Source organism: Labrus mixtus, chromosome 1 (genome assembly GCF_963584025.1).
Source record: "Labrus mixtus chromosome 1, fLabMix1.1, whole genome shotgun sequence".
NCBI lineage: Eukaryota > Metazoa > Chordata > Actinopteri > Labriformes > Labridae > Labrus > Labrus mixtus.
The window spans coordinates 25,438,072-25,460,293 of record NC_083612.1 but is presented as its reverse complement, the minus strand read 5'-3'; the positions used below and the strand labels follow the sequence as shown (position 1 = coordinate 25,460,293).

Genomic DNA, 22,222 nt, shown 5'->3' with positions numbered 1-22,222 from the left:
TTTCTATCAAGCACAGTATTTCTTTACAGCTTGTGATCTATGATCACACCTGAATGGTTTTCTGTTAAAAGTTACAACAGATTAGTCACATTTAAAGTATGTTTTTTTTTTTTTTTAAGTAAACATTCCCATTTCAAATTACAATGTATTTATAAGAACGATTCTAACATATTTCCAATCATTTTTAACATTTGATCAGGATATATTTGCAGAAATGTTTGAGCGATAAAGATAAAAATTAGGTAATAAAAAGTGACCTTTTTTTGCAATTACATACTGTACATAAATAAAATATGATTTGTTTATGTCCAGCCAAAGAGCTTTGGTAACATAAGGGACTCTCTTGCTGTTGAAACATTCTGTTTTGTTCCACAAAATGACTCCTTACACATAATATGATCAATGGTCATATCACCATCAATAAAACACATCTGAAGAGCAGGCTTATGTTGCCTGGTGACAGTTTGTGACACTGATTGAAATATGACTGAATCACATTTTTCCCCCCGTGACATCTACACACATCAACAGGTAAGATTGAAAACTAGTGTGACTGATTTATTTATGCAAATCACCAGCACCCAGATGTTGCATTCACTGTTAGGTGTTTGCAGGCATCTTGTATTCAGTGTTTTCTGTATTTGTAAAGGTCAAATTTCCTTCTCTGCCTGAATCATGCATAACAAAATAACATATGGTACCGAGGAAATACCTTAATGCATTAAACGCATCACACCTAATCTTCTATGAAGGGGATGGATTCAGAAAGTTGTCATATCTGTCACACAGAATTTCCTTTGAATCTGCTGATCCCTATTCGGTGTAAACCTGCAGATTGGGCTCATATGATTGACACTTGTGGTGCAGGGCATGCATATTCCATTCAGAGCGCACAGCAGAGGTGTAAATGTATTTATTGTATATGACATTTTTGACAGGTGTTCACTGTCAGAAAATACAAATTTCATCAGCACATGTCAAAGATGTTGTATAATTCTCACCTACTCTTGTGCTGTTGTTCCGCTGAATGTCAGAATCGCATGTCGGTTTTCCAGTAATCAAACAGCGTGATCGTAAGCAACCAAAGTCAAAAATAAAATACTGACCGATTTAAAGAACAGTACATTTAAAAAATGCATCCCTCACACAAGTCATACATTGAGTAAGACAGCAAAAACTGGGCTGCTCTTCATTTAAAGCACTCTTTTAAGAAATGAAATGTAGATGAAATGCAGAGTTACAGAATCATTGTTATCAGTAACAAACAACTTCTGATGCACCGTCAATGTTTGATTCATAGGTAGAAACCAGATTTTTGTACAGCAAAAACTTAAACGTCATCAATTGCACTTTTAGATATCGAAGGTACAGTCTCTAGGATCGTTATGTAATAAACCCCCATATTTAATACTCTATACGGTAAGTATTTTTCTGCCATAGTTATTGAACGTGTGTTCTTTTTTTGATCAGTTTGAAATATTACAGGGGTAACTAAAACAAGAAGGTCCAGTCACAGTGAGCTGCAGGCTGCACAACTGCTCAGCAATATAACTAACTCCTGTTTATGTGCCCTGTTGTTGTTTGGAAAACATCTTGCCCCGTATAAACTATTAAATCCCAAGGCAGTATCCAATGAAATGATGTAAGAGGACAAGCTATTGATCAACTTCTTCACCAAATGTGAATTTGTTTGATGTCTCTGTAAACGGAGACATCAATTCTCTGCATTGCCGCTGATTACGTTTCCCCTCAAGGTAAAATGAAGTACAGTAGAAATACCTGCAACAATAAGTGTTATCAAATCAACCAAGACTGAAATCTGCTAAAACTGAAATGGGTTAAACGTCTTTGCTTTGCTTCCCTTACCCTGTGCTTTTTTTTTTATTTTTATTTTTTACTAATTTAAGAAATTTGCAGGTTTAAGCTGTGCCCTGCCTCTGAGTGAGAGGAGTCCACAGTGAACTAGTGAAGGAGTTCTTCTAGAAACCAAACAGCTCATAAGAAACAACAGTTCATAGGAGAGGTAGGTAAAGACAGCTTTCTGAGGCTCTGCATTGTGATGCTAATTCCTTTTTGAATTCAGTCCATCATTTGATTTCAAGTTAGCATATTCTGAATATATATATTTATATAAAATCATTGAGCTTCACAAGTAACAGTAAGAGTCAATCTGGATAAAGAAAGTACAATCAGTTACAAAAAAGAACAACTTTAAGGTCATGCATCAATATGTGTTTATACATTCTTCAAAAGGTTTACATGTACCATGTGACCAGTGTTGGTAGTCAGACAAAAAAAGGGGACAAGGGAACAACAGACACATACAGTGAATTGTGGGTCGTTTCGGGATAGCAGCCTTTCTGCCAGTATAGCTGTTATGAATTGACTGAAATTAGAAAAAGAGACAAATGGGACAAGCAAGAAAATATAAATGCATTCTTCAAAAGTGCAGTCATCTTGTCTCTTTGTTGACATTTAATTTGTTGGCATTGACAAATACAAATACGACCTGCTGTCTTCCTTTTTTTTTGCCGTTAATTTAACATTACACAAAGATGTGTCCAGGGAAGCACAGTACCCCGGCCTGACCTGCTGAGGCAGTGAAGAAAAACTAAACGAAATCTAACACGTTTGATAGTTCTTCTGAGTCACCGGGCATCTGTGCGTGTCCCCACACTGTATGGATGAATGCACCTGCAAAGACTCTGTCCCCTAATTTTAGTTGTTGGATTGGAGCTGAACCCTGACTTGTCTGGAACGACTTCTTTCAACTCAATGCTGCCACTTCATGCTTTATTTATAATTCAAGCTGAGCCACTCTGCCAGGGGTGTGCATAGATGTATTGTTTTTTTGTTTTTTTGCAGATACAGTAAACACCTCTTTTAAAAGTCAATGACATGTGCTAACATTAACCTAACTTGACAGGTGGAGTTACAATATGAGAAATGAAGTGGGTAAGACGTTGTAACCGTAGATTGCAGGGATGGGATGACATGGCTGGGATTTCAATGTGCAATATGTATTATGCAAAAGAGTGTGTGTGTATGGGTGTGTGTGTCAAATTCAAACCCTCTTCAGTGCCAGTGGAGCCATTGTTTGTCATGGACCCAGTATACAGAGTCAGCGCAAAATATTAGAGACAAACATCACTGACAATGAGCTTACAACAAATGGATTCCATTCACATTTTAATGGAATAGCAATGAGGGTCACTCTAGCGTGGCAGCTTTCCAGTGCCTGATCATGACCTGCAAAACACACAACAAAAGTCACTTTTGTAGGATGAAACTGGAATGCAATAAGAAATGCTCTACAAAATGAACTACCTGACTGGCTTCAAACAGTGTTACTGCCAATATAAATCTTTAATTATTGTAAACTAACGAACAAAAGAATAATCATTATTGCAGATACAAAACGTCATTCACAAATATGTTTCCTGTTTCAATTTGTTAAATATAATAACATATCCTTTTATTATTTATTCTATAATTTTGGTTGACAACCAAAGTGTTTAAATTACTGCAATCATCTGATAATGATCGGGCTATACTTATTATCTTTGCTAATATTTCAGTGTTTCTAGTGTAGCCAGCAGGTAACAAGATAGCTGATATTGGATATCCAGAGAAAGAACCCTCTATTAGCTGTTCATCTTTGACTGTAATCTGCATTCATATCAAAATCATCAAAGTCAATATATTTTGTCAGACTAAAAGGTTCTGGACGGCATTTTCCACCTCCTTAGTTTTCCATACACACTTGTTTCCCCTGCTTACAGACAAAGCCTGTTGTATACTATTGGTCAATACTGCTCAAACTATGAATGAAATATTAACCCTTTCATCACCAACCCTCATCTCATCCCCCAAATTAAGATTCTACGTTTACTTGCAGATTTGGTTTATAGAGATGCCATAGACTATAACTGACTGTTTTAAGCCCCGCCCTCCTTATGTTCTCGCACTGTAACTAATGCAGTATACATGATTTGAAAATTCAATTCAATTAAATTGAAAGGGCCACAATTTAAGGCAAAAGTCATTAGGACTGATCAAAACTGTTTTTAAAAAATCATTGCCATCTTAAATCACAACTGTTGCTAAAAGATCTCCAACAAGCTAATTCAGCTAATGGTAGCCAGATTCATTGTTTTTAAAATGTCCACGCCTAACTCATCAATGTCTCACACTGACTAATTTTGAACTGAGGATCTCTTAAAGGGGTTTAAACATGCACAAGTCTATGAAGACATGCAATCTTACATAAGTGAACAAGGTTATTTTCTCTAACTGCAGCGTTAAGCTAATAAGATTGTGTACTATTCTTTACAACTCAAAATGTATCTCATTCTTGAGCAATCATAAAGGGTATCATGTTAATAATCTGATATTTATGGAAAGATTGATTTCTAATATTCAATCATTGCACCACATTGGGCAGGTAGGACATATTAGTGTGGACAAACTGGACATACATCATTATAAACATTAGTATGATGTAAGGGGAGGTATTTTCAAATAAGGAACTATACAAATATCAATACACTAATAATGGAACTAGAACTCATCACATCTTCTGATTTAGTTCTTTTATTGGCGTCAGTAGCCATTATATCCATCTTTTTATTAGCTCTGGAAATGCTTTGTCAAACATATTCAGAGTGTATGTTTCACTCTGCCAGTGAAACTAAGGGAGACCGGCATGAGCACTTGAAGCTAATGATGCTCTGCTCATGTATATCTACTCTCTATATAAAGTCTTTTAAGAGGACATGATAGCAATTCTGAAAGCAATGATACACTTCTTAATAGAGCTATTTAAAAGTTCAACTCCCTGAGATCTCCCTTTGAGGGGAAAATATCAAAGTTTCAGAGGTTATTAATCTTAACTGGAGAATGAGTACCTCATTCATTATATCATCAAATATTTCAGCCAGGAACCCATTAAGTCTTCTAAGTAATTCAAAACACAGTGAGGCTCTTCATAAAACCGCACTAAGCAGCCACCCGGCATGTGGTTCAGTGTAACTCCGTGAGAAAGTGATTTGTGGTTTGCTCTTTAGACAAAATCTGAAGACTTTCAGGTTTTCCAGATTCAGAATTTGAGAGCAATGAAAAAAAAAAAAAAACTAAGATTGCCTCATACTGCTGTTAAAAAAGCTTGTCTTACTTACTGTGATATCTTACAGTTGGTTGTTGTAACAAATCGTCCAGTGTAGTGTATATTACACCTGACCACATTGTTGGTAAAGTCTGATTCAAGCACCAAGAATTTGGGATTAACCTGGAGCTGAGAAACAGAGAACAGAGGGCACATGACAATTCACCATAATAATCAAAACTCAACAAAGAGCTAATGAGCCCAATTATGTTTCAAAATGGGGTGTTTACAGGGTTAATAACACACACACACACACACACACACACACACACACACACACACACACACACACACACACACACACACAGTGTTTAAAAAAATAAAACAATAAGAAGTGAAACAAGTGCCAGTCAGTCATGAACTGCTGCAATCTTACATACCTCCACAAAGCTCTGGAAACCTTAAAACTTCACTAACTATTTTATAACCATGATCAATTTGTTTGGGTGAACTTGACCTCTCTGTACTTCCCTGATATCTGAATCCTGTCCTGTCCACAAACTGGCCTTGTCCAAGCACACCGGCTTCTCACTTGACTCCTACCTTTAGTATGTAGTTTCCAGGCTGGATGTCTGTGATATCGATCCACTGGCAGTCAATATCAGCATTGTATGTATCGTAGCAGCCTGGACTGAGACCCTGTGGAAACAAAGCAGGGGGAGAGACACTCACAAGGAATACTGATCTGAGTTGAAAACAGTTGAAAACAAATAAATAAAGTCAGCTGTTTATTTAATAAAAACAAGGCCCAACAACTGACTATGGTAACAAATATGTTACTAATTACACAAACAGAATAGATTTTGTAGTTTTCACTTGGTTTGAACCACCACAGGAATGCTTGGCTCAATATTGTGATTTTTTTGCAGAGACACAAGTTTATCATAGCATAACTACAGTAAATGGGTATTGACTTTGTCTTTAAGAAAAGAGAATGAAGTGTTCGTAGGATCGTAGTTGACCATCACACAAAGACAAAAACTGCTTGTCATAATTTTGTCTTTCATTGGCTGTTACCTGAGTGTGAGCAGTGCAGGCATAGCGCTTCAGATGACCAAAGTCACAGGTGGTGTCCTCCAAACAGAAGCTAGCCTTGTGTCCCTCTGCCACTTTCCGCCCAGTGCTGACCTCGATCAAATCATAATGGCTGAACTCATCCATACTGTGGTAGTGCCTGTCAAACCGAGCAAAAGACTGTGAATGTGGTTGAAAGTGAAACAAACGTCTTTGATGTATCCCAAGTAGTTTAAAGTCACCAGTGGGCTCTGTTATGCATTAAATGCCTTAGAAAACTCCAAGCAAGTTGTGATTACAATGCCATTGTTTAAAGAATACCTTATTAAAGTTAAAGCACACGTTTAAATGCCTCATATGTTCACATCCTTCTAAGTGATGTTGCACCTTGACTGAACACATCATAAAATACCAAAGGACAATGGACACAACATTAACACCCTAATGATGTATGAATGATGTTAATTAGCTTGTATCTGTCTGCAAGATCAGAGGTGTGTGTGTGTGTGTGTGTGTGTGTGTGTGTGTGTGTGTGTGTGTGTGTGTGTGTGTGTGTGTGATGCAGCATTTGTACTTGTGTGATGGTTGCAGTGTGTTTGTTTGCACAGCTTTAGCAGCTTATGAAAGCCTGGGTGCACATGGCCACTGATCATCACAACTGAACCTGAATATGAACCCAGTGACTTCCAGCGACTGACTCTGTCTATGAGCTGCTCCGTTTGAAATCATCTGCAGATTAAACTGATGCATGTGTTTGTCTTGGACTTCTCCCAAATGTCAAAGTGACCCAGGCGGCTAATCACTTTTTTCAAGAACATATTTGCACTAAATAGAATGACATCACAAAGTGCAGTCAAAGTATACATCTGTTAATTATATCACGTGTCCTGCTAGGGCTCGTGTGGGGCTGAAACGTATCCAAGCTGGAAAGGTCGCCAGTCAGTCACCGGACTTACATATTGAGACAAAAAACAATTCATGCTCACACCCACTGGGAATTTAGAGCCAACCATTAAACTAAGGAGCATGTTTTTGGGAGGAAGCTAGAAGAACATGAAAACACCAAACAGAAAAGCCCTTGTCAAACCAAGAAGCTTCTTGCTGTGAGGCGAGAGGGCTAGCCACTGCACTGCAGCCTACAGTCTAAGCAATTGAAGAATTTGTTTTTCCATTGCACGTTCAATGTGATAACACTTACCTTTCCGCTAACTTCATGTCATAAACATTGGGCATGGCTGTTAGGTTTCCAAACATGACATCATTTGGCAAATGCTCAAGTCTTTTACGTCTGCAGTAAGTTTTCTAATCTGATCATCTAAGATAGCAGTGTTGTAAGTTTTCTTTGGACATGTGATTTCAAATCTATTAACCACATTTAAGTCAACTGGAAACCTAAAAAAATTGAATTGTGTGGTCATTTTGGAGAACCTGTTTGCTGTGACATTGTATCATATTGTACTGAATCAAAAAGATTCTTGTTTTAATATTTAAAAAAAACCCAAACACATTTGGTTTCATAACACCTATGGTAAAATTCAAAACCACTAGGGACAATAACAAACGCTAATGAATGAACCTAATGTCAATCAACCTTGACGCAATCTCAACAAAGTCAGCCATAAGCTTGTAAACGTCCTCATTTCCTACTGCACATAAACACACCATTAGGACATTTAACGAAAAGGTTAGATCTTTTAGACAACATACAACCATGAACTTTTTCATCCTGCTGTCATGTTGCTGTTAATTTTGATTCTTAAATTGCCACTTAAATGGTGTTGACTTAAGTAGTTGCCGCAGGTGAGGTAAGCACTGGATCTCTTACAGTCAGACACACTCAGACTATATAAATATTGCCCTTTGGCCTTACTTCATGGCCCATGTTTCGACATAGCAGCAGCTTTTACTGGAACAGCCATTAACGATTGAGGGATGACTTGGACAGAAAAGTGGGTACTTTCCACTGACGTAGAAAGTGACCGTTCAGAGACTCATTCATTCCATTTGAGAGGCAATCAGTTTTGAGCGTCTCTCAGGTAGAAACCAGTCGGTCTTACCTTTGGTTTAACACCCCTTTTATACTCGTCTGCTTCTATTCACATGGAAATGTGCCTGTAAACGGCCTTTTGTGCAATTCTTCAAGTGTTTGTAATCATGGTTGAAGTACAGTCTTTGTTTGTGTTCCCGAAAAACTGGCATTCTTTTCATGGCAGTCTTGAGATGATTATCTACAGTGTGTGTCTATGTGTGTGTTTAAAATTGAAAGTAACTGTGCAGGAAGCAGAGAAAAAGACTTGAGAGTGCCTGTAAGGGTCCCCTGCTTTCTTTGATTCCTGGAACTCCTCTCTGACTATGTCACCTTCAGAGAATGTCGTGTTGGAAAGACACACAGGGTTTTACAAGAATAACTTGTACAAGTAATATACAAAACATTTGAATCTTTCTTCATAGTTTTTCAGTCATTTTCCACCTGTGTTGCAACAAACAAGACTTTGAGGGTCTGTTGATCACAGCTCAGGTTGTAAAATTCACAGAACTGTAGTTGGTTCTTTGAGAACTATTTAGCAGTGTCTTGACATTTGCCCTCAACGAAGTGCAACCAGGATATTAAGACATATGTTCAAGCACCTGCGCAAACAGCAGCCTTGATCTTTGACCACAAAGTTTACATTAATAAAGTTCAACCTTATGTGAGAAAAAACAAAAACTGATCAGAGTGAAAAAAGGTTCCATAGAAATCTGGGTCGTCTTTTTTGTAAAATTTGGAAAAATTCCTACATTTTCACAGCCAGTAATTCTCCTGAGGATTCAGCCCCCCCCCCCCCCCCCCTTCAATACTGTAGTGAAAAATAATCAGGTGAATATAATAAAGAGAAAAAGCCTCAACTTCGCAGCTCATCCAATGAAAATGTGGGGTAGGAAAAGTTTATATTGAGAATATGAGTAAGAGACTTTGTTCCCCTTTTATAGATTTCTTTGTTAACAAACACCCTGTCCCAGTAACCCACATCCATGCCATCATACTTTAGCAGCTCTGTTATCTGGTGTCAGATTGACAAGAAAATGGATTGATTTGTCATTCTGATCGCACAGTCCATGGAATGATTGTCTTGGCTTTGTGCCTCCTGGGAACCCCTGTGTAAATGCAGACTGATGTCTGACAGCAACAACATTGCATATCTCAGAGAGGCCAGTCAACATTCCTCCAAGATGAGGGCAGTAAAGTAGAGCTTGGCTCTGATGTCAGCAAGCAGACTTGCTGAAACTGAGATAAAGGCAAGATAGGAAATGTAATACATGAGAAATCTCTCAGTTTACAATGACTGGTATTCTCTTGCAATATCACAGTTAAGGGTTCAATACAGATCTTATAGGGCACTTGACAACAAATCATCAATGAAATTCTGTGGACTTCAGCCACATCAGCTCAGTAGAGCACAGACTCAGTACTGTGACTCTTCTAAAGCTCAAAGGTGAATTTCTCTGCCAACGCCTGTGCCATGGCTCAAATGGCTGATACATTTTGGGCAGTTACAAGCGTTCACACTAAGAACACAAATGTGCCTGCTTTTACCCCTGAAAGGCACATATTGTTGAAAACTTCACCAACTAACAACCCACCATGAACCTTTAAATGGTAATACCAAGGCCATGCTTGTAGTGTAGTCAATCACTGGAGATTCACTGTAACTGCCCCCAATTGTTTTATTCAAGATTTACAACTTGTGGGTTTTCTTCTTCTGGTGTCTATATAGATATAATGAGGCCGACTGGGGCTCTTTGGCCGGTGGAACATCCAACTCACCCAGCGTAGTTGGTGTGTGTAGAAGCTTCCAGGTTTTAATCAGAGGTGTGTGCAAACAATTCCTTATCAACAAACTGCCAAATGAAATCACCATGTTCACTGATAAAGCAGGAGAGTATCCTTCAATGGAATCAATAGAAAACAACAGCCACACAATCAATCATAATGTGATAACCTTGTTGTACATAACAGGCTGAAGAACCATTACGAATATGTGCAGTGCTAGTATAGGACAGTTTACCTGTGAAGATGAAAAGTTAATACAGCATTACAGTTTAGGCCAAGATATTGAATAGTGGGGTGTAACGTATTGACCTGAAGTGAACCCAAACTCACAGGACACATAAAAAAAAACCCACTCTTCCTGTTTACTGATAACAAAAGCCATTCATTTGATTAACTGTTTGAAAGAGACTACGCATTGGAATGTGAGGACAGGACGTCATAAAAAAAACCTTTTTGGAATAATCCTTTAATCTACGTTGGTGAACCAGACCACTTGGATACGTGTGAACAAACTTCAGAATAAACAATCCCATGAAGACAGCCGTCTGCCGAGTTAATCAACACGGCAGGGGATGCCTTTGATGTGACTTGGACTCTATCTCAAACTGACCTAACAGCTTTAGACCTGTTGAACAAACTGTCTTAACCAACATGATCCATTTCTGATATAAAAGAATTTCGGTTCAGTCCCTGAATCGGATATATATATATATTCATAACATCAAGACTAACACTTTCATGTGAGTTAGATTCCGCTACGATCATCTATGACGGACTTAGATATTTAAGGATTAAATCACATTACCTGATGAACCCTCCCTGAATCTTACGTGGAGCACTACTGCCCCCTGTGGCAAGAGCGCTATAGCGATCTGAGTTTCAGGACTGAGGAATTATGATACGTTAATATGTGATTTTGCCCTAGTTATAAACTTAGTAGTTCAAGATATGATTTTTGAGAATGTTGAATGTCATAATGCTGGTATTCCTATCCCATACAGGCGGAAATCGTCTAACTGTCCTCAGGTTGGACGTAATGCCTATTTCATTGCATATTTGTTTGGAATGTTTAATGTCTGAGATAATTCTACATACGAATATTGACATGGTGATGTTCATATGATCAAAGTTCTTATTTATGCTCTTAATAAGTAAAGAACTCGGAGTGAATTAAATTAATAGATAAACGTAAAAGTCATCTCCGGAATAAAGCAGCTCGTTTTTCAAGAGTTCGCTCTCTTCGAAAATTCTTCTCTTCTTAAGTTTTTATTCACCCTCTTAGACGTCTCTTGTTAATTCTTGTTTCTAACCACTTTGTTTCTTTAAGTTTTGCCGACGCAAAACTCTTTGAATTTAAGCCCGGACTCGCAGCACCTGCAGACCTCGACTCCAACTTAAATACCCCTTATTCTTCATGCCCGCATCCTAAGGCTCTTTTTCCTACTGCCTAAGACCCGCGCCGCTTTCCTTTTTTTCCCCTTTTTGAAATATTGATCATTCGTCTTCCAGAACATTATTTTCTCTATTCTCACACTTGACTACAAGTGACCATTCAAGTCAAGTGAGGATCAACGGTCGTTCAATCCTGACGAACGTTAATTAAGACTCTTTGAGCCGCTGAGAGACGGACCCACGGACGACTGATTGGACCGCTGTGTTTTTCTTCAACCCATCTCATTATCGACTCCGATTCCGACCTGCTACGGCGGTTATCGTGAGCCACCGGCATTCCTGATCCGAAAGAACTCAACGGGGAGCATTGGCACCATTCGGCGGAGTTCAATTGAACACTACGCACCAGTAAGGAAGCGTTACGATTATGAGATTGGAGTGTTGAGTCAAGCTTGTCGTAGCCGAATCAAAGCCTCAAATCAACTTTCATCAAATTTATTAAGTCCCTTTTATTTTATTTTCCAAATCCCACTTTGTTAAATCCCTCAAACAATATCGCTTTTAAACTCCAAATCTGACATAAGGACCTCACCATTGCAACTTAGAAACAACACAATATTATTATTCACGTTATATCACTGTCGTAATTATATTCTTTGCCTATTCATTTCCTTTAAACATTTTATGTCATTTTTCTTCATTAAACTTCCATATAAAATTTCAGTACTTTGTCTGTGTAATTTTATGGTTTTACTGCTTGAGAATTCACCCCAATGATATGAGACAGATTTATAGATTCATTAATTACTACAGGTAATATTAGTTTCCTTACTTAACAAGGATGGTGCCCCGAGTTATATATTAAATAGTTAATCCGCTACAGGGGTCATGACGATCTCTCAGATAAAAATACAGTCAGACTGAAACAGCTGCTACAAATCCACCCTCTTTTTCAGTTTACAAACAAAGCAAAGTGAACAAAAGTTTAATCTTTTCCCACTTGTATGGTTATTGAAACCAGGTGTTGAGCAAGCCCTGCCAATGCACAGGGAGCACACGTCAAGGTCATACTGTTTTTTCCTTGCATGTGAATTAGGATGGTCATTCTTTACTTTTATAAACAAAGACATTACTAACATGCTAGTACCTAGAGAGCAAATTTAAAACAGTTTTAATTTTACCACAACAACGCCCTTGTTATCCTCATCCTTAATCGACCACGATCATCAATTAAAGTTTATGAGCAATTTCACTTGAACTAACAACAAGGAATTTTACAAATTTGAGAACAAGCCATTAGATCAAAACTTCAACCAAAGGCCCATCAGTCCATTTTATAATATTGCACTAACCTTGCATCATGATTAAGGAGATGAACAAATACCAACAAATGTGAACAGTAATTAGGTACATGAATGAAACCACCCAACAAGAATAAAATCAGACAGACATAATAATGATGGCTAACTATAGGTCTTTGGTTTCTGCAACAACTGATGGTGTATTTAGTAAAGGATACATTACTGAGTGGGTCAAATCTGTGTTGTATTAAGCACTTACTGATGACAGCTGTGCCACTCCCACGTATGACGCGGCCTGTTAGGCATGAAGTCAGCAGTTCCCTTGTTCTTCACCCTCTGTGGAAATCTCAGCAGGACCCTTACATCATAGTCAGTGGTCTCGGGGGTATAGGCTGAGCTGGATGGCAAACACATTGATCAAGATAAAAAACAGTGAGGGAAAGGGCAAAAGGAATCTAGGAATGTGTGTTTCTCACATCTGAGACACGGAAAGGAAAGAAGAGAGCTGAAAAGGCTTGGAGGCAGGAGCATATCTACTAAATAATTCAATCTACAGATTACAACCAGCTCCCCAAATACACTGTTTAAACATTGGCAGAGGGAACATTCTGCTGCACGATTTCCTTTTTTGTGTGAAAGAACCTCGAGTTTACACTACCACTGAAGATCGGAGCAATTCATCTTGTGGCTGCTGTTGACAATGGCGTGTACCACAAATTACAACAGGCCATCTGTCGGTGATTGCTACAAACTCCGACAGGATATGAAAGGGATTTGAAGGATAGATGTGCTTGTGATGGGGAGGGGGGAGAAAAGAGCAGCCATGGGGAGTGCACTCGTCAGTAATTTCAATAGTGTCCTTAGTGCAGAGGCAGTCACAAGGTCCAGGCCTGGGGCTCAGGGGATGCTATATCCGACAACACAGACAAATGAAACTAACGAGAGCCTGAATCCCTGAAGGTGAGCAGGATTAAGTTCATTTATGTTGTGCTTTGGGTCCATTTTTTCATCATAAATTATTGTTGCAAAGGAATGTATTCCTTTAGGCTGCCTTATACAGTATAGTGGATAGTTCACTTGATGGTTAATGGTACCCAAAGGTGAAGCAACCTATATAGTGTTTGTCATGGCCTTTCTATGCCGTAAGACTGTTTCTATGCCATTTGACGTTATACTGCCGCCTAGTGACACAGAGTATAAATGTGGCTTTATTTTGAAGTCAAGTTTCACTTTTGTTTTAGAGTAAATGAGCACATGGCAGTGCTGCAGTTGTTTCTCATTGTCTGTATACTGGAAGGACTTTTCGTTTTTTTGGAGCTATCGAAAACCATATCCGTAAGTTTTATGCTGTTTTGTGAATATTAAACAATTTGTTTGTCTAGCTGATGTTGATAGTGATTTAGCATGGATAATGTGCAGAATTACATAGGTTTTCATGTACATTTAAGAGTAAGATATACAGTACATTTTACACATGTTGTTTGATTACATCTATGTATTTCTACTTAGTTTTTGTGATAGTAATTTAGGTTGTAAGACAATCTATGTTCAAGAGCTTGTATTCATTAATACTTCTGTAACTATTTGTGTTGCAGTTTCACAGTCAATTCATGTCACTCAGTAAACTTAAGGACAACGCAACTTTTCGGTCTGAGAGTCTTCTCTGAGCATGTTTGATTGTTTGGCTAGCTGGATAAACTGCTTCAAGCAGGAAGAGGGAGGCTAGTATAGTGTTAACTTTGTATTTAAAAGAAGCATTAATTTGTTGTTAATTATTAATTTGAACACCTGCCTGTCAGAGAGTTACAATAAGACAGGAAATAATTAAATGTTTGCAATTAACTGGATTGAAACATTGTGTGTGTGTTAATCACTGAGCCATAAAGCATTAGAGATTCAGCAGAAACCATTAACATGAAAATGTGTCGCTTAAATTAAAACTCTTAACTTCAATACAGGGGGAAAAGATTGATTTTGATTGTGTGACATTACAATGATCCCTCCAGAAACATGAGTGAAATATTGAAAAAAAAAAAAAAAAGAAGAAAGCCATGAAGGAAATAGAGGTCAAGCAGAATGAATTTACCTTGAGAGACATTTTTCTTCAGCAGCACAGCGGAGAGAATACATGTGGGCTCTTTGGATATATGTGGACGCTTGGACATAGTTGGGATCAGGAACCAGGTCAGGTAACCCTGAAAGGAAAAACACACTGCTGACCCTGTGTTTTGACATGTAACTGATATTTGCTCACACAAATCTTCCCCAGGTACTGAAAACAGGAGTTACTACTTAAATAATCTGAACATTGTCCTTATTGAACATTTTCAACACAAAGTTTATAATACACACCATATCAAAACAGTGTTGTTAAAGATGGTAAACTACATTTAAAGCACTATTGATTCAATTCAATAATCAAACATTAATGGTTTTATCTGTGTCAGGTCACCTTTTGATCTCTTATAGTTCCAGCCCTTCTTAACACTGCACAGGAACATCCAAAAAAAGAAGAGCTCTTTCATATCTATAATGAGTTTTTTCATTACTTGGTATTCATGATGGTGCTGATGGAGGATATGATGGGCAACAGAGCCTGCGGTTTACGGGGAGGTCACTCTACATTCTAGAGAGATATTGGCCTTCAATTACTGTCCATTCCAGATAATCGTCATGGTTTTCTTATGAGGCTGCTTCACCCCTGAGGAGAAGGTTTTGGGGATAGGGAGCATTATGGCTACCTGTGCTTAAGTGTTAAACACCCCTACATTTTAAGACTCACATAGCTTAATTTGCAATATATTTACTTCCAGTGTTGAATACAATTTGCATCTCACAAAATCCATCTTGTCATTTGGGATATATTCTATACTAATGAAGACTTGCCTTCTTGGCCTAATCTGATGTGATCTTCCCTGACACCATTCTTAATACGAATGTGTCAGTTTAGCTAAACCTTTAACATAGCAAACGTAACATGACTACTCATATCTTTTGGGGATAAGGCTTAACTCAGAAATATATAAGCTGGAGTATCACAGGGGTGCTCGTTGCAGGGCAGTGTCTGTTTTTCATATTGTGCTCTCTGCGAGTGTCAGGGATGAAGAGCGGGATAGAGGCAAAGGTGTACAGATACACAGCAAGAGAGCCAGACAGAGACAACAGTGATCTCACATCATTGCTGTTTTTCAAAGTGGGCCACTAGCCAAGTCTGTCAGAAAAACTTAGGAAAAGAAAAAAGAAAAGCAGGTCTTACATGTCTGAGTGGAGGTCTTATCACCCCTCTCTGTTAGCCTCACAAAGACCAGACACACTTTAATCTGAGCTTGTTAAAGCAAGTGAAAGTCAAACCATCTGACCTCTAAGCCTGGGAACTTTCATTAAACCACATGAATGATGTGCAACCTTTAAATTCTGTTGCATCAATCTTTAACCAAGGACTGGAAAAATAGATGTTATCTTTAGATTTTGGACTAGCATGAAGGGATTTAGCTATTTATGGAAAGCAGAAAGGAAGTGTTGTACTTTATATTTTCGGTGTTAAACATCCAGGTGTGTTCCCCCAAAGCAGCAAGTTTAAATACTGTACTTACTTTGCCTTTGGGGGCCCCGTGTCTCTCTCTCCCTCTCTCTGAGGCAGACCTATGAAATAGGGGGAAACTTCCTGAGGCAAACCATGTAAACACTGTAAGACCAGTGTGAACCGCAGCTCTCAAAACCCCACTTTTTCTTCTCACCCTAGGACGGCTTTGTTCTCTGTCCCTTAATCTGTTGAAATGTGAAATTGGGTCTCCTTCAGTGCGATAAAGTGTATTCAGAATTCAAAGCTGATCAGCTCTCGACAGCATGTGACAAAGCCACACATTACACTCTAAGTGGGGCACAGAGAAAAGAAACTGAATCTTGCCATGCGTTTTATACCATCTAATATGGCACAATAAAAGACATGAGGGCTTGCTCTGAACTGCTTTAGGATAAAGGCGATACGTTGCAAAGACCTGACAGGTTGGACCATTTTAAATAAACTGAGGTTGTTTGAAAATGAAACATCATATCAGCACTTTTTCATGTAGTTCATACTCCCTACAAAGTCTTATTTTATCGCATCTACATTCAAGATTGTCAACCTTTATACTTTTGATGACAAATTGAATACATCTACATTTATTTCAGTAACACTAAAATGTCATAACATTTTCTGTTTGAAGCAATCGTCCTGCAAAATTCCTGAGATTTTCCCTGCAGAATTCATCCAATTAAATTGTTCTTAGGATTAACTAATTGTTGATCTTATTCTGTTCTCTGAACATTCAAAAGCAAATGCAAACTACCACAACAAATGCAAAGGCTGAAACATGCTGCAAAGACACAAACGCGCTTCAAAGAGGAAAAACAACTGCATAAGCATCAAACGTGCTGCAAGTACAGAAACAAAACTTAAGTCAAAACACACACAACCAGAAAACAACTGCAAACACAGAAACGCTGCAAGTTAATCCTTAAACAGAAGTGCTCCAGGCCTGTAGGGGCGCTGTGGAACTGTTTATCTTGGTTTATTTACGTGAGAGAGACAGTTAGGATCAGAAAGTTATGTTTAGATAGGGAAGTTGTATCGTTGAAAGACACAGGATAACTTCAATGTTACTGAAACGCAGAGATTAAAGCGAGTCCGACCGGGATTTTGACATCGGGGACGAGAGCCGAGTGTGGGTCTGTGGCTGTAGCCCCGGGATGCCTGGAGCTAGTGCTAGCTCTGGGGCTATGAGCTCCAGCTGCAACTCATCCCTCTGCACCCGCTTTACCAGCCTGACACTTCGTGCTTTCGCCTTCCCTGGAGTCCGTGTTGAACTCGCTACTCATCTCTTTGCAACAGTTTAACATTTCTCCCTGTCATCAAATACTGACAAGTTCAAAATCCTGGCAGACGGAAGTCCCGTAGCCTACTCAAGCCGGGCAACGGTGCCGGTAGCCGGTTGCCCGGCTTGAGTAGGCTACGGGACTTCCGTCTGCCAGGATTTTGAACTTGTCAGGCCCGGGGAAGAGGGCTCTCCGTGGGTGAAGTGTCAGTATTTGATGACAGGGAGAATGTTAAACTGTTGCAAAGAGATGAGTAGCGAGTTCAACACGGACTTCGGGGATGGCAAAAGCACGAAGTGTCAGGCTGGTAAAGCGGGTGCAGATGGATGAGTTGCAGCTGGAGCTCATAGCCCCAGAGCTAGCACTAGCTCCAGGCATCCCGGGGCTACAGCCACAGACCCACACTCGGCTCTCGTCCCCGATGTCAAAATCCCGGTCGGACTCGCTTTAATCTCTGCGTTTCAGTAACATTGAAGTTATCCTGTGTCTTTCAACGATACAACTTCCCTATCTAAACATAACTTTATGATCCTAACTGTCTCTCTCACGTAAATAAACCAAAATAAACAGTTCCACAGCGCCCCTACAGGCCTGGAGCACTTCCGTTTAAGGATTACCTTGCAGCGTTTCTGTGTTTGCAGTTGTTTTCTGGTTGTGTGTGTTTTGACTTAAGTTTCGTTTCTATACTTGCAGCACGTTTGATGCTTATGCAGTTGTTTTTCCTATTTGCAGCGCGTTTGTGTCTTTGCAGCACGTTTCAGCCTTTGCATTTAATCATCAATTGATCAGCAACTGATGAAACGACATACATTCTAAATGTATGTCGTTTCATCAGTTGCTGATCGTTTGACCCCTACCGGCCACCGTAAATGTGAGTTGAAAAAACATACCCAAAAGCATTATCTATTGCTTCAGCTTAGCACATATGATGTCAGGATGTATCTTATGACCACTTAAAATCTGAAGACATAAATCTTGTTTTTTGTTTTTTTAAATACCAAGCTATGACCACCATCCTGAATTTGGCTGTGCCTCTAACCCTTAATTATTATCCGAAAACAACTTGTCTGTTGAACAAATTCACATTAAAAACATTGTCTGGGAATTGGCTCTGCTCCAAGTATTGTTTCATTGCTTTAAACGTTATCATTGTTATTTGTATACTTAAGTTGCTAATGGTTAAGCTTGCCAGCTAATACACTGATGCTTACCCTGCCCTCAGCTATTTGTGCTAAGTTGTATTTGTATGCACTGACCAAAGTTGGCCACACATGAACTGTATTTATTGAGCTGCATTTGTTTGTATTATTTAATGAGCAGCCAAGACTTTGGAATACATTGTAAATATGCATGTATTTTATACTTACAGATCATAACAGTTATTTTGATACTGTATCAGCTTTATGCTGTGCTATTAAGCAGAGAAATAAAAAACTGTCAGATGTTCTATAGCCCCCAAAGGCTGAATCTTTATCACAATGATTACTGCGAGAACTTGTGCATCTGCACACATGTTGGCTTGTTGCTGTAGAATCTGCTTGCAGCTCTGGAGTGTCTAATGAATTAAGTTACAAGACAAACAGCCTACTAGAAAGACTGCTGCACATTTAGATTATTGAGTAAAATACAAAGCATTCTGCATTACTTAAAGACTATGAATCTTCCAGGAGGTACTCATCTTCTCACAGCTCAGACCAGAAGCTTTTTCTGGCAGTCCAAACACTGAAAAACGTCACAGGTTGTTGGCATTAAAAGCCATTTTATTGTTATCATTAACAGTAAGAAATGTATTCCCCTTTAGAACAGTGTCAAGTTGTGAAAATACATTGCTTAAATGGAGTAAAAAAGAAACCTCTGCAAAGTTAAAGAAACATTTTTTGAAGCCGGGTACTGCACATTTTGACTTCATCATTCTTCTCTCCTGAACTCTGAGTAAATATTTTTGATTTCCTGTAGCTTAAGCAATAGACCCCAAGTGTTACAGGGACTTTCCATGCTCTCCCTCCTCCTCAGAGAGTAGTGAAGTACAGTATCCCCCTCCCTTGTTTTCCCTTCTTGTGTCCTCATGCCCATGAGGCACGCATGGCCCACCAACACCCCCCTGCCAGCAGCCCCTCTATGAGGTCACCACCACCATTAACAAACACCACACACCTTGTGAACCAGTCCTCTTTCATATAGCAGAGAACTCCCCTCACAAACACAGACGTTTCTGTGTGCTCCCTGTGCATTGGCAGGGCTTGCTCAACACCTGGTTTCAATAACCATACAAGTGGGAAAAGATGAAACTTTTGTTCACTTTGCTTTGTTTGTAAACTGAAAAAGAGGGTGGATTTGTAGCAGCTGTTTCAGTCTGATTACCTCAGATCTGTAATACATGAAATAAATACACTGGACAAAAATGATCACACTTGATGTTCTTGAGTGGGTGGTGTGCATATTTCAAATTCTCATGTCCAGTGGTAACAAAAATCCCATGGCATGTTCTTTATCAAAGACAGAAGTCTATTGTAAATCTATTTTGATCCAACATATGTGTCACAGCATCTCCTGATATAATCAAGATCTGGGTAAACTTCCAGAACAAGGAAAGAATTAAAGAATTCATTGTTTAAGTTCACAAAACCCAAACAAAAAGCTTACTGTACCTCTCTGTTCTGGTCTGTACACACTCCCAACATTCGTACTGGGGTTCTCATTGGCAGAGTTTGGAGAATTTCTAACTGGAGGGATGGGCTGCAGAAATGGAGGCTGAGGTCTTCCAAATGGGGGGAATTGCTCATACTGAGGGCTCCTGACTTGTGGTTGAGCAGCTAGTCCTGTCCTGTCCACTATCACAGGGGTGGCCTGATTGGGGTCTGGAGCAGGGGCAACTGGAGCAGGGGCAACCGGACCAGAGTCCCCGTTGAAGAGACTGTGAGTGTATCTGTGGTCCAGACCATCTGCAAGCTGTGGCTGGGCAGCACGTGCAGGAACCACAGGATTCTGCGCATAGCCATAGGACTGGTAGTAGCGGTAGCTATCGTCTATAAAATCAGAGGGAGAGCCTGGGAGCACTGGGGCAATACCACCGACATACCCTCCCCCAGTGTACCCCTGTCCAGCACCGTATCCTCCACCACCATATCCTCCACCTATAACAGGCTGGAAAGGTGGCTCATAGCTCCTGACAGGTCCTTCAACAAAACTAGGGTCATAAGGTACTGGTTGAAAGGGAGGCTGTTGAGGAAATGGGTTCTGTTGGTAGGATGGTACATTATAAGAAGAAGAAAAGGATGATGATGATGAGGATGAAGAGCCTGTGGATGGCCTGAAGTGAGTGTTAGACGATCCTTGGAACTGGCCTCCTCCTGTGCTACCAGCACTTTGTCTCCAGTTATCAGGCACTTGTCCAAAGCCAAAAGGATGCCTTGCCTGCCCCCGGACAGTCTCAGAGGATCCTCTTGATGGAGCCTGCCGGCGGACATTTCCACCTTGGGGTCTACGAGAGGAGCGTGAACGAGAATCTGCCACTACCACCCTGGGACCTCTGTCCCGGGCCCCTGCCCCAGCGGGGACATACTCAGCTCCACTGTTAAGCAGGCTAAACACCCGACCATTGTTCTCCCACTGAATCACCTGCCTCCAAGGAGTGGCAGAAGCTTCCTGCCCCCGATTTTGGCTCTGTCCCTGAGTCTGTGTGGCATCCTGGGCCTTCCCTGAGCCCAGCAGGACAAATACCAAACATGCCACAAAAATAGACAACATTCTGAAGATGCCACAGCTCGCCACACAGGAAAAAACCCTTCCTCGTCCACCAGCAGCTCAAACTCAAACCACTTGTAGCTTTGTCAATAAATCAAAAGCATCCTCCTGCTTTGGGTACAGCTCCGGAGTGAGCGTCAAGGCAGATGCGGTGTTGAAAAGTACACCTGGAGTTGAGAACATCTGCAAGTCTTTGCTGCCAGCGGTAGAGGAGATTGAATGTGCATGCAGCAGCAATTACACTCAGGAGACAAAAAGTGGGCTTCAGGAGACCCACAGGTGGTGTTACCGTCTGTTAGTGCTATGAGAGTATGTCCTGATTTCTTGTCGGTTTGCTGGCTCGCCCGTCAGTTGGCCGAGCATGGCTTCCTGCCTTCTGGAAAGAAGTGCCTGTGCACTGTTCAACTGCAAGCTTCTATTTGCCTGATTGCTTACAATGGACTGTGAAAAAATCTCAAACTCTTTTTTCAGGCAACATCCCACATGGCCCTAGTGCTAGTGATGTTTCGTGGCCTGCAGGAGCCAGGGCTCCATTAGGCATCCAGAGTCAACATTACCATCTGCAAAGGCATTTAGACATGTAACACTTCTCACTTTCAATGACTTAAATTTGTTTCTCTTGTACAAGCATAAATAGGGACAACATGACCTTCATTTTCCACAGGTGTTTTAAAGGCTTGTTTTGTAGTCACTATGCCTTTAAATATACAATAAATATTTGCAGATGGGAGAGCCTAATTGTAAACAAGACCGATGATGCAATCTGCACAATAAACAACAGGTTGCTTTAAAAGGAATGCCAGTGCAAAAAATACCATAAATTCTTGTTGAGAGAGAAACACATCATTTTGAGCGCTTCATTTGTTTGCGCAATGAATGGTAATTTACAATTTACAATATGACTTCATATGAATGACATGATGCAGCCCCTTCAATTAA

At 39.8% G+C, this 22,222-nt stretch overlaps 1 protein-coding gene across 1 annotated transcript; it reads right to left on the bottom strand.

The window, feature by feature from the left end:
- Positions 1–897: 897 nt before the first annotated feature.
- On the bottom strand, positions 898–21,707 carry LOC132975178 (lysyl oxidase homolog 1-like). Its single transcript, XM_061039558.1, has 7 exons — positions 20,188–21,707; positions 14,769–14,877; positions 12,942–13,079; positions 6,182–6,338; positions 5,708–5,803; positions 5,178–5,293; positions 898–3,249 (listed from the first exon to the last, which is right to left on the bottom strand). Exons 1-7 carry the CDS (start codon positions 21,284–21,286, stop codon positions 3,243–3,245), a joined length of 1,722 nt encoding a protein of 573 aa, XP_060895541.1. The 5' UTR covers positions 21,287–21,707; the 3' UTR covers positions 898–3,242.
- Positions 21,708–22,222: the final 515 nt, after the last annotated feature.

Coding starts and splice junctions, on each gene's coding strand:
- LOC132975178 (XM_061039558.1), bottom strand. CDS start 21,286: ATGTTGTCTATTTTTGTGGCATGTTTGGTATTTGTCCTGCTGGGCTCA. Junction 13,080..14,768: donor GAAGAAAAATGTCTCTCAAG/GTAAATTCATTC, acceptor TTTGCCATCCAG/CTCAGCCTATACCCCCGAGA. Junction 6,339..12,941: donor GAGTGGCACAGCTGTCATCA/GTAAGTGCTTAA, acceptor TCGGTTTGACAG/GCACTACCACAGTATGGATG.